This window comes from Orbicella franksi, chromosome 5 (assembly GCF_964199315.1).
Source record: "Orbicella franksi chromosome 5, jaOrbFran1.1, whole genome shotgun sequence".
Classification (NCBI taxonomy): domain Eukaryota; kingdom Metazoa; phylum Cnidaria; class Anthozoa; order Scleractinia; family Merulinidae; genus Orbicella; species Orbicella franksi.
The window spans coordinates 11,809,957-11,823,480 of record NC_138149.1 but is presented as its reverse complement, the minus strand read 5'-3'; the positions used below and the strand labels follow the sequence as shown (position 1 = coordinate 11,823,480).

The following is a 13,524-nucleotide window of genomic DNA, read 5'->3' as shown; positions in this document are numbered from 1 at the left end:
CATTGTACGGCGCAAAACGAGTGTTCGACATATGGTTTAAAATCAGCTCTCCCTCCCCAGCCATAACTATCCGATCGAACTAAATCACAGCAACTTGAAATTAGATGAAATATTCACTAGGCTTCCTTTCCAGTTAAAATCTTATCCCTTACAGCTGAGATTATTAGGGTATTGGGGGCAACACAAAAGAGATTCTTTTCGCTGCTGTACTCATTTTTTGTGATCCGATATTTGTCCCTCCACGTAAGAACAGTGTTTCTGATTCAGCCAGAGTTCACACGAACTTGTACGCACTCCACGTTCCAAGACCGAGGGGACAGTTGATCCAGTAAGGAGTTCTGTGAAAGAAAGACACAGTCCACCTGTTACCAAGACGAGACTAGTCACTAGACTTAAGAGACTAAAACATGCCTTTTTTTAAGAAAACTGGTACGCAATGTCTTTGCAATCGAATAAGTTCCCCCAAATTATAGTTGTAAAAAATACACCAACTAATAAAACAAGACAAAACTGGAGGAAGAAACGCGATTTATCCTTGCAGTTTCCAAACACCAACATCAGTAGAGAGCGAAGAATGGGGGTAGACTGGCATCTCCAGAGAATATAATCAACTCTTCCAGTATGGAGGAGAGGGGAAGGGAAGGTATTGTTGAGCAATCAAGCCTCTCTCCCACCCCCAAGGAAAAAGACGACTGAGAAGCTATCCCAAAATGAATTCCTATCATAAAATTTTTACCAGGGTTGCCACACGTCAGGAAATGGTCAGGGGGAAAAATTCACGAATAGGGAAAAGTCAGGGAGTTTAAATCTTGAGTCAGGGAAAATTTACATTTTGAAGAAAAGACAGGAAAAACTGAAATTATATCATCGCTGATTTAACTTTTGAAGGCTGGAAGAAGTATTTCAGGCCACTGTGATCACATGATCTCAGCGATGTTTTCCCTCGACAAAGAAGGCAAATATGTTGAGAAATCATCAGTCCTAAATAAATGGATAGATAGGATGGCTGTAAGGGGAGGCTGGAGGACGCTACTATTGTGACATTTTATAATTGTTTGGTCAGGGAAATAGTATTTTTGTTAGGGAAAGGTCAGCGTTTAGATTACTTACGCTGTCCCTTGGACAGATTTGTGTGGCGAACCACTCCTGACTGTAAAGACACATCAGAAGTCCATTGCCTACGATGAGCGTGATCCACATGAACACGTTCCACACCTGTGACACATTCCCGTGTTTCTTCGGTTTCAAAAACACAAACGACACTGAAACAGCAAGAGTCAAAAACTCACATAAATGACGTGTTATAGTCACTAAGTGCGTCGCAATAATTGTCACGCAGCGGTTTGAAAGAGCCTTGCGTGGGGACTCAAATAACGCATACAAAGGATGTATTAAGACTGGGATCAGATGCAAAAAACTGCCTGAAAGCCTGCTCGCATGCTTACCAACCTGCCTGCCAGCCGGATTAACGGCCGGCCTGACGGACTATTCAACCGACCGAGCGAGTGATTTTTCTCCCCCAAACTAGCTGCTATAACTAGGACGTCAGACTACTTACAACCAAAAACACCAAACAGGAAGAGCAGCATTGGGTAGAAGAAGCGAAAGGCGAACATCAGAACATATTCATGAACAATGGCGGACAAGCAAAACACGGACACAGTCGCAACTTGACGGTTCTTGATAATCTGGAGATAAACAAAGAAGTAAGCTTTGTGATTGGACTCTGTTTCGTTGATTGCCAGCATAAATCAATAAAAAGCCAAGCAGACAGGTTTTGAGATTTAAGATGTTCATCAATGAAGGATTCATTCATCTTGGTGTATCAACAAATACTCAGAGCTAACACAGTGAAATCTAGTCAGTTAGAAGAATTGATAGTTAGATTGAACACAATGCCAGGATCATCTGAGGGTGTGTCACTCGGTTACTCCATTAAGGGTCAAAATAAAGATCGTACCCACGTCATTTTGCAGGTGAGATGGCCTAAAGAAAAGTTGAACCATAGGTGAGGCTCTAACAGCCATTCGGAGGGAGCGAATTAACATGTGGCCCGCAAAGCTAGCGTTCTCCCATTTTGTTCAGAGGAAAAACATTCTGGAGGGGGATGAGGTCTTGCCCTCGCGCCAATTTTCGCGCGGCCAAGGTTTCATTCTTATGGCAACACTTCCTACGTAAGCTAAATAATGTGCAACAAATCTTAAGCAAAATATGATAACTTTTACAATCTCAGTAAGCTATTTTATACAATATCTACACCTTAACCATGTCCTTGTATATGTACGCATACAGCCAGTCATGTACCACAACGTTCCAAGAGCGATAATAATCTGCATATGAATTAGAATTCCACCAGTCCTGTCAAAACCAAATCAAAAATATGTTCATTTTGGGGCACTAAGAATGTTTTTGATCAATTCCCCATAAATAGCCACCGAACAGTTTCTGGACAAGATTTGGAAATTCAAGATTTGCCTGCCAAATGTTTAAAAATTCAAGACTTGGAAACTCAAGAGTTGGTCTGCCAAATAGTGAAAATTTCAGATTTGGAAATTCAAGATTTGGCTTGAAAATAAATTATTTAACATTCAAGAGTTGGAGATTCAAGATTTCGCTTAAAATATTTAAATTCAAAGACTTGGAAATTCAAGATTTGATCTACCAAATATTCCAATTTTAAGACTTGGACATTCAAGATTTGGCTTGCCAAATATCGAAAATTCAAGATTCGGCACTTCAAGATTTGGCAGGCCAAATATTGACAATTGAAGACTTGGAAATTCAAGATCTGGCCCGCCAAATATCTAAACTTTAAGACTTCAAAATTCAAGATTTGGCTTGCCAAATATAGAAAATTCAACATTTACAACTATCGAAAATTTAAGATTTGGAAATTCAAGATTTGGCCTACCAAATATTGACGATTACGGATTTAGAAATTCAAGATTTGGCTTAAAACTATTTCAAATTTAAGAATTGGAGACTCAAAATATTGTATGCCAAATAATGACAACCGAGGGTTTGAAAACATTCAAGATTACAAATATCGAAAATTCAAAATTAGGAAATTCAAGATTTGGCCTGCTAAATATTGAAAATTCAAGATTTAGCCTTCCAAATATTGAAACTTCAGGACTTGGAAATTAGATTTAGCCTGTCAAATATCGAAAATTCAAGATTAGAATATTCAAGATTTGGCCTGCTAAATATTGAAAATTCAAGATTTGGCCTTCAAAACATTGAAAATTCAGGACTTGGAAATTCAAGATTTGGCCTGTCAAATATAGAAAATTTAAGATTTAACCTACCAAATATTGAAGATTCAAGATTCTGCCTTCCAAATATTGAAAATTAACAATTTTGAAATTCAAGATTTTTAGCCTGCCAAACATTGAAAATTCAGGATTTGGAAATTCAAGATTTGGCTTGAAATGATTTAAAATTAAAGAATTGAAAATTCAAGATTTGGAAATTCAAGATTTAGCTCGCCAAATATTGAAACGTTAGGATTTGGAAATTCAACATTTGGCTTACTAAATACTGAAAATTCAACATTTGGCCTTCCAAATATTGAAATTCACGATTTAGAAATTCAAGATTTAGCCTGCCAAATATTGAAAATTTAAGATTTGGAAATTCAAGATTTGGCCTGCCAAATATTGAAAATTCATGATTTGGAAATTCCAAAAAAGTATTGAAAATTCAAGAATTTCAAAATTTTGCATGCTAAATATTGAAAATTCGAGATTTAAGAGTGCCAAATGACCAGTAAATGCAAGGCTTTGTAAGAGGCGAGACTAGCATTTTCCCTTTCACGTTTGAGACATTTTTGACTTTTTAATTGCGAGATTTAGAGTTCAATGAAGTGTTTAAAAAAACAAGAATGTGACAATGTAAAGACAAAAGGTTTTTAAAGGACAGAAAATCACAAGCTAGGAAAATAGTCATCAACAAACCTTGTAGAACATCCTGTCCGCAAATCTGGTCATTTCTGCAAAGGCATTCAACCAGGAATGAAGGATGGCGAAGAAACCAAGGACAAGGACCATTGTGCCTGGCAGCATGCAACTGAAGACTGAAAGGGTGAAATGCCTGCAAAAATAATGATTGAGCAATCTTAGCTTGGGCGAGCCACTCTATGGGCAAAAGTTTCAGACCATCTTAGCCAAAAAAAATATCGATTACTGAATAATTCCTGTCCTGAATATGCCCTGAATATTCCCTATGCCAAAACTGGGCTGAGTGATATTTTTTCAAAGAATATTTGAAGAATAATCAACACAGTAGCCTCCATTTGACTTTATATCAAGGATATTTTTTGTTGGACGTTACCTGTTCCTTGAAGTTTACAGTTTTCTTCGAGCTTCACTCTTAGAAAACCGTTTGATTCTCACAACAGATTATGCTGGTGGACAAAAGTCCATGCGCATTTTTCCGACAGATGGAGACTGTTGTCTATTTTACCTACAGCTCAGGAAATAGAGATTGAGATGCTGGTATGTACAATACCTAGGTCCACCATGCATGCAGAGAAGTGAACTCACAACACTGTGAATATAACACAAACTTACAGAAGTGTAGCAGCTCTTGTAAGCTTGTAATTCTATTCATTGTTAGCAGCTGTTATTGTTTTAGGGCTAGGGACATTGTTTCTGTTGTTTGTTCTATTGTTCTCTCAAAGGGTAGCGAGCCATTCATGTGAGACCTTACGACAGCTGCTACATCACCCCAAACTTACTTGAAACTCCATTGTCCCTTTCCAATACTTCTAAACACAGGTACACAGAAGCGAGCAAACACATAGTAAGTGTAGAAGATGCAGGCCAAGGTCTGGAGGGAATTGGATACCACATAATTCCATCTGATATAAGGAGTCCTGAAAAATTATTAACATAACCATGAACGAGTTGACTATTATGAAACAGAGAGTAGAAATGACTGTGAAAGAAGCAGAAAGGCTGAATGAAACTGTACATGATCAATCCCATGTGAACTAACTTCAAACTCTGGGAAAGTTTAAACCCACTGAGCACCCCCAAGGAGCTCTGTCATAATGTGATTAAGTTCAAATTATTTTCTGTGCTGTACAGTAATGTTGCAGAGGAAATAAATTTCTAAAAAATAATTACCTAAGGTAGTTCTAAAATGTCTGAGAGAAACATCCTGGACATTAAACCAAGGCAAGCCTGATAGAAGACAAAACTTTCAACATTTTATGCCACATTTGTCGTGACACCATCTCTTACATAGCAGCTCTAAGATGTATTAAAGGGTACAGAGAGTAAATATTTAATTATTTGGCGAGTTGGTTTATCATTGTTTCTTTTACAACAGCAACATTCAATTTGTGTGCTTTGAAAGTATTACAACACAAATTTGAGTTCGCTGTTTTTAATAATGTTTTTTCTTCTTTTCTTTTTACATTTGAGCTTGCACACTGGGGGTGTGGTTAATCAACAAGTGAAGCTTATAACAAGAAATGATATTATTTTTAAATGCTTACATTGGGTACTGGTCTCTGTAGATAAGAGTAGGGCAGAAAAGAAAGTACAAGTATTGTCCAAACTCTGGCAAAGGTTGATTCTCTTTCACTGTTTTGTCTCGGTTTGTAGCATTGTCTCTGCCCTCATCAGCTTGATCTGCTTCTGCTGGCGGATCTGAGTTGTCTTTTAGCCATCAGAAGAAAAAGAAATAAATGACAATCCATGAAGAGCAATTCAAGACTCAAGCCAGAAACTGTAAGGGCTGCTATTTAATAGAAACTTGTTTACCTTGTGTTCTTTCGTATGAAAGGACCTTGGGTGCACTTTCTCTTACAAATGCATGAACTTTGAGCATAAAGCGAATCTAGTCATTAACAGCAAAAGAACAGAAACTATCAGCATCAAATAAGCTTTAAATTAAGTCAGTAGTTAATTTGTAAATCATGTCAAACTATGAAAATTTACTTTCTGTCGCTAGTTCTAAAGAAAAGGTAAATGCACTTAAATGCAATTTAACTATTAAGTTATAGTTACAACAAAGATCTGGCATTCATCAGGCGGACAGCGCTTCTTGGATGTTAGCGCAGGTACTGTGCCCCATCATAGTAGAATGTTCAAGTGCTGCATAGTTTGAGCAGTTTTTCAGTAAGCTCCAAGTTATTTTGCCTCTTCTTTTTCTGCACCTCCCTCCTGATTCCTTTTTTCTGTTGTTTATTTAGTGTGCAGTGGCTGGAGGTTGTCTGTAAAATAGCACCCTTTTCTCGTTTTTACGAAGTTATGGAAGAACATTTAGATATAAATGGACTATAAAATTCTTGAGAAGACTAAAAGTAGGATATTCACGGTTTTGCGACTGTAAAAAAAACAACAACAAAAAAAACAGAAAATGTTGAAAAAACTGACGAGTGCATGTACCCGACAAGGAAGTCTAATCGACAATTCAGTCCGCACAATTTTTCTAAAGCATAAAGTTAAATACAATGTACAAAAACAGTTGGAAATGGTTAGCTGAAGAAAATTATCTCATAGAAATATTGAGCTCATAATCTAATTGTTAATTAGTATAAATCTACTAGCACTCTATCACAAACACCATCCTCTGATTAGCTACTGTATGCTACACACTATCACTATTGCAGATAGTGAGTACCCTTCAGTGTGGTTAACAAAATGCTGGCCACTTTTTTTGCATATTCAAAGTGTCTGTCAAGAGGATTGAGATGCAGTTTTGAACAACCTTTAGATTTATCCTAAAACAATTTGTGCCCGACAGTTGACTTGTGCTGCAACTGCGTCAACTATTATGCAATAGAAATCTCAAGCTCATAATGTAATTGTTAATTATATACTGAGGACTTTGCTATATACAGGTTCATTAAATCAAGTTTCCACAGAAGAAAAGTCTGTGTATCACTAGCAACAGAACAGTCAATCAATAAGTAAACAAAATACAAGATATAGATGTGGCCCGCCTAGATTAGCCCAGGCTACCTGCAGGTTCGTGCTGTTGCTATTGTTAAGCTTTTTTAACTTAATGTGTATATTTATTTCTGTAAAATTGTAAATACGTGAGTCATAATAATAAAAGTTGATTCCATGTCATGCCACACTCCATACCTGTTCTGCAAGTATGATGATAGAAGACGCAGGTGGCAAGTTGTGCTGGATAACTTCCTGGACTGGGAATATTGCGAAAACAGTCAAGTAGGTAATGTACAAAAGTAGCCAGCATAGATCTGGAAAGGGCAGCCATGAATGTCTGTTTGCATGCCAAGCAGAGAAAATTGGAAAGGCAAACAAAGCCATTGCCTTCATTACAAGCCATATGCTGACGACGGTGGAAGGTTTACCAAATGCCCATTTTAGTATTGAGAGTTCAAGTGAAAGGCTGCAAATGAAAGTAGAAGTTAAATTAAATAAAATTAATAAAAATATATTTATAACAAAGTTATACATGTACATAACCATCTTAGGACTGACTAGGAAGCTGGAAGCGTTGGGTTTGAGGAAGGAGAAAACTCAAGAGCATGGACCACCCAAAAGTACCCTTAGAGTCATAACAAGAACAAACTCTACACACAATGACATAATTATAATGCCAGCTCCAAGATCCAAACCCACACCACATTGGTGGAAGGGAAGCAAGCATGTTCACTGCTATGTCATCCCCACATAGAGAATAACTTAAAATCTAGCACTATTACAAGTATATCTCTAATCCATCCATCTGTAGATCACGTGGTACTAGTTCTAGTGGATGGTGGAAAAGGAAATGACGCTAAAAGGAAAACCTCTCCAGAGCATTATCCCAATCACGTCAACAGACCAGCAAGTGTGGAGAGATCATGTTGTTGCCCCAAATGCCACCTGGCATATTGGACATGACAGAATCTCTTTCACTCTTCTTTTCTTTATCATGATTAAATTTAACAGCTAAGATCTACAATCTTACCTTCCTGAATCAATGTAGTCATAGACTACAGTATTTATAATGAACACTATCAGTAAGGCTACAAAGATGTTATAGATTGTCTTGATGTGATTGACTTCTAGGAGTTCTCTGAAGGACAAAAATCAAAAACCTTGCATTCACAATGAATACCTCTGCATACAGTTGAACTCTGCTGTCTTGACGACTTAATGGAAATGAAGAATAGTTTGAAATTTGGGGGGTTTGAGATTGCTGATAGCAAGTGACTGAAAAAGTGTATCCAAGGGAAAAAGATTGGAGTTCAAGGTAGCTGTTAGTTCAAGACAACTGAGTTCAAGTTCATGAGTTTTATGTAATTACGTACACGCCACAACTGGTCAAAACAATTTTATGTTCAATTTGATAAGTTAACGCCAAGAATCAACAGTCAATAGTTTGATAAGGAACTGTTGTACTGTGAAAGCAGGCAAGTGAAACACTTTTATAATTATTATTTATCAACAAGTTTATAAATGTACATCAACCACCACAACGAGCTTGTAATAAGCTGATGTAAGACTTTCATCAGAGCTATTCAGACCATAGTTAATGGAGGGGACTGGTTATGAAGCCCGGCAAACATCAAAGGAGCAAACAAAGATTTCAAGATTTATGTTGGAAGGTACCCAACTGTGCATAATCTTTTGTTTTGCGTTCATACACTATGCATGAATTACATTTACAACCAAAACGTTTCTAATGGTTAGTTCCTCAGTACAGAGTGAACAACTATAATTGTATTTTGTGCAAGGTCAAGGCCAAAAAAGCAAACAAAAAACATACAACAAAGAACTTTGTCGGGCCTCATAACCATTCCCCTCTATTAACTATGTTTGGACAAAGGGTTAATGCTTTTCAAAACATCAAAATATACAAACTTCTATCCTGGATATTTACTTAAAAAGGTATCAACTCCACATTGATAAATTAAGCTAAAAGCCAAATGTTGGTTATAAATGCACTTACGTCAGTACTGATTGTCGTGGAACGAATACTTTATTTCCATTTAACTTGTCTCTGAAAATACAATCAAGCCAGTGTTACATAACCGCAATAAATTATTCACAGGGCTTAAGAAAGTTGGGAAAAGGTTTCCATGACATGTAATATTGGGGGATTAGTGGTCAGTGGTTGAAGTTTTTTGCTGAGACTTATTGATCAGTATTAATCATCTGCAAGTCAGTTGACATATCGAACTATGATCTTGTTTTGATATTGGAGCCTGACTAGTCCCAGGTTTCCACCTTGCACAATTTCTCACTGAACTAAAATGAAATTTCACATTTTCCAATGGCTAAAATGAGATGAAGAAAAAACTACATCAGTTAAATTTTTTCAATTTCCGCATCACAATCTCAGGTAGATTTTTGATCAAGTAAGTAAAAAGGATATCTGTTATATATACTTTAACTCTACAACTTAGTAGTATTATTCATTAAGCATCAGTCAATTTGAAACTTCAGCATATTTCCTCCTCCCCATTGATATTAGTTTTGAATATAACATAAAGAATTCAAGCCCAAGGATTGATAACATTGTTGAAAACCAAGATTTGGTTTATTACAGATATGCAAAAAAGATTGCTACAATATTTCAGCTCTATTTCAGAATCATATACCCCATTCACACCAACTAAACTAGTTTAACTAAATGAGGTTTAGGCTTTTCCAATTTGTCAATTTACGCTTTGCAAACAAGTTCAGAAGACAAAGTTTTAAACCATCTGGCTACCTTATTTTTATCAAACAGGTCTTTACCTGGTTAAGTTGTGGAGTGTGCTTTTTTTTTTTTAATTTGCCCGAACAATTACAACAACTACAATTAAACTTACACTACAGTTACAAAAAAAAAAAAAAAAAAAAAACAGTCCAAGGAGTATGTATCTATGCATTACAATCTACACATTACATAAAACAAACTTACAGTCTGTTACTTACAGAAAAAAAAAGGACTTTAACTAACAGCTTTGGGTTACATTGACATGCAATGTGACAGACACTATAGAAAATAATACAAGTACACTAATTACAAGACAATAATTATCACTAAAAAACAATAGAAAGGTTACACTTGTTGAGGCACACTACCTGAAATTAAAATATTCACTTAACAAAATTTAGCATACATTTCTATATTTCTATTTCTATGTGGGGTGTGCATAGTATGAGAAACTAATTTTTATGCTTATGTAGTTAAACCACTTTTAAACATGGTTAGCATGTTGGTGTGAACAGGGTAATAGTCATGTGGTAAGAAAAAATTAAAAAAAGATCTAACCCTCTAGAGTTAGATCTTTTTCTTTGATCTGTTTGATTACATCACGTTATGTCATTGGTTGTTTGTACACCTAATAGGCTTGATATATTACTATGACTCTGAAATTAAGAGCGGAAGCATTGTCAGTAGCAATGAAGGCATTCCTTTTGATCCATCCAAAACATTTACAAAGCACAATGTTGTCTCTTGATGCATTGTGCAAAAATTCACCACGATCTCGAGGCAGCAACTTGTTTAAATCTGCCTTACCCCTCCCATAGTATGTCAAATTCCCCATGGTAAGAAAACCACTGATGTCAAGATACATCGACTAGTCAAAATATATCACTAGGATATGGCTGAGGAAATGTCTCCATTTGATCAATACATTATACTTTTGTAAAGAGCACAGAACTGTAATAGATATCATAGGTATACTTAAACAGTTTTATACCTGTTGTAAAAACCGGTCATTATTATTACTACTATGTACATTGTACAAACATCAGAGTTATTTCCATGCTTGGCTGATTACCAAGCGTAAACATTTCCTGAACAACAAAAGAGAGACAGCAATGTTTATCCTAGGCAACTTAAACATGTTTCATAGCCAAAACATGTTTGCTACAACAAAAAAATCAAATAAAACATAATAAAAATTTCCCTGATATCTTTAATTTCCAGACAGTTAACCACAACCAAAATTATTTTGTATCAGTTTCAAGTTAAACAAACTTTGCATTTTGCAGCATCCTTGGCAGCATATTATTAAAATAGCATATAAAAAGGATCAAACGGCTAAAAGTGACCAACATATAATGCTCCAGCATCTAAATAGTATACTAAGCATTAAACTATCAGCACAAATTAGAAGTCATTACTATTAAACCATACTTTTCGTGACATTTGCCATGACCAACAGGGAGAGGAATGACTTTGCCCTAAGGCATGCTACATAATTGGGCACCAATATTTTTTTGCGAAAATACATTCATTTCGTAAATACAAAACGTAGATTATTAGAAATCTGGAATTTATTAACCACACAGCAAATTAACTTGCGAGGAGGATCACCTTTGAGTCACATGTGCGAGTGGCAAAGAGATAAGCCATCCAGAGGGAAGGAGTCTGGTGAAAAGATGCTAAGAAAGTGAGCCTGCCTTGATCTCTGTAGTTTTTTCATTTCTGCTTCGCCTGAGCGAATTGAAATACCATTGGTCGAAAAGCAGGAAAGGTGAGAAAACTGTCAATCTATTATGTTTGATGAGGAGAGATTAGATCCCCATGGAGTCGGTAATTTACCGCGCGTTCTCACAATAAAAAATAAGTCGTCCACATTTGGAGTCAGAGGAAGAGTTGAGTGCGCGTTAATTGCTGATGTTTTAACAAATTCCAGTCTATTTCTGGTTAAATTTCAAACTAAAGAGGGAGCAAGAAACGAAAGTACGTTAATGAATCAAGACGTACTTGTCATATCTGATTGCAAGCGGGCAACGAAACAACACGTTTACCAGCATCATCAAAGACCAGACTGCCAAGGCAAGATCACTTGGAATCAAGTGCGTGTCCTTACTAGACCTAACCTTTCACGGTTTTTCTTGGCAAAACTTTATCAACAACGGATATCGCGCCTGCATGTTGTTATGAAAATGATTTACAATTTTCCCAAGAAATCTGAGCTGCCAAAGTTCATAGTTCCGGTGAAAATTAGCTGGCTTATTTTTTCTGCGGTGGAAAAATTTGCAGAGATCAGAGCAGGCTCACTTTCTCGTCCCCGCGGCTTACGCGCTCGCTTGTGAACGTGAGCGTCCTCGCAGGCCAACAGAAAATTAAAACTCATCGCAAAAAATCACGACAGGTGGAACCAATGGATTCCACCAGAACTTATAAGAACCAAAATGAAGACGAAGATTCTTCAAAGGATCTGATTAACTGGGGAAAGCAGCAGATTTTAGACTAAACGTTTGCGTGAGCACGGCTGATGAGCGCAATTTTGTCTCTCAAGTTTTGACGTCGGTATATTCGCGCTTTCCAACCACCCGAAACCATCAAGTGTATAACCGCCCGTTCTGCTCTCCCTTAAACACGAAACTGTAAAGAAAATGAAGGATAAATTGACTACAGCGATTTGACTAATTGTAAATTTGTCTCCCAAAGCGTGAATATCGATGCGCCTCCAGAGCGAAAGTGCCACTTGTGTAACACTAGTACGTAAAATTCACGTATGCGGACGAAATAGCCCGCTGGTCTCTTAAGAGAGGTCGATGCTTCGTTAGATAGGGTCATAGTATCAATTTAGCCGCATGACGGAAATTTGCAATATTTTATAGGTGGCTTTACAAGATATGCTCGCTTTAATTGAGATGGTTTGACAATGTACTCACCCAGAGTAGATATGATCCCTCCTAGGCTCCAGAGAGTCCACATCGTGTAACACGTCGTCGATAAGGTCATTAAGCTGACCGTCAATTTGTTCTATTAACTCCGTTCTTAGTTGCTATCAAAAAAAATAAAAAAAAGTAAGCTTAAATTTCAAATCTACGACATGAGTTCCCACGCGATGAAAGCGGAAAATTAAAAATGAATGAAGCTTGACGTTTTGCGAAGCCATATTCTGCGTAGTCCTTGTTAGATAATAGAACAATCGCTATTTTTTAAACTTCCTTCTCGGCAAAATAATAAATTTTGAATTACAAACTTCAGTTTAAGCAAAACACTGTTATATGTACATTTACAGGAAGTAGTTTGTTGCTGTTGTACCTCCGCTCTTCGGCGAACCTCTTCAACACGCGCTCTTCCCATTTCGTCTTTCTTGTCAAAGAAATTGACCCCTACAAAAAAGAAAAAAACAGCAAATCCATCAAATTAATACCAAAACGTGTTAAAATTCCTGCCATTCCGTTTACCAAGACATTACCTCCATTTCTTTCGTGAGTGTGTTGTCTTCTTCGTAAAGTCGACATGATGTTGTAATTTTCGACTTGGTGACCACGCATCACAGCTGGCTGAAAAGGACAGAGCCGGGAAACTCCTTTCCGGTTACTGTCACGCACATAGTCACGTCAAAAAGCCTTTTCTGGATTATTTTTCTCTTTGAGTCGACATACGAATGCAACACGGCTAAACTTTAACTCCAATTTTTCATAGAAATAGTTGGTAAAATAGTTTCTTTTTTCCATTCAAAAGCGCTTTTGGCTATTGTTATCGTGACACACTTCTTTCATGTTTACACGGATTATCTGATGTAATCTGCGTTCAAGGTTCAGATGTTATCTGGATATACCGGATGTTATCAAGTTATTATTTGATGAAATA

General features: G+C 36.8%; 1 protein-coding gene across 1 annotated transcript; it reads right to left on the bottom strand.

The window, feature by feature from the left end:
- Positions 1-163: 163 nt before the first annotated feature.
- Positions 164-13,205, bottom strand: LOC145488694 (sterol O-acyltransferase 1-like). The gene is made up of 14 exons (XM_081467615.1): positions 13,127-13,205; positions 12,970-13,040; positions 12,594-12,706; positions 8,920-8,970; positions 7,936-8,043; positions 7,101-7,371; positions 5,772-5,847; positions 5,504-5,666; positions 4,739-4,876; positions 3,957-4,092; positions 2,260-2,358; positions 1,559-1,688; positions 1,111-1,262; positions 164-338 (listed from the first exon to the last, which is right to left on the bottom strand). Exons 1-14 carry the CDS (start codon positions 13,203-13,205, stop codon positions 264-266), a joined length of 1,662 nt encoding a protein of 553 aa, XP_081323741.1. The 3' UTR covers positions 164-263.
- Between the last annotated feature and the right edge of the window lie 319 nt (positions 13,206-13,524).

What these genes read in the sequence shown, in the direction of transcription:
- LOC145488694 (XM_081467615.1), bottom strand. Translation starts at nt 13,205, where the DNA reads ATGCGTGGTCACCAAGTCGAAAATTACAACATCATGTCGACTTTACGA. An exon ending in AGGGATCATATCTACTCTGG is followed by an intron (nt 8,971 to 12,593) that starts GTGAGTACATTG and finishes TTGTATTTTCAG; the next exon opens with AGACAAGTTAAATGGAAATA. An exon ending in TACAGAGACCAGTACCCAAT is followed by an intron (nt 4,877 to 5,503) that starts GTAAGCATTTAA and finishes ATAATTTTTCAG; the next exon opens with GACTCCTTATATCAGATGGA.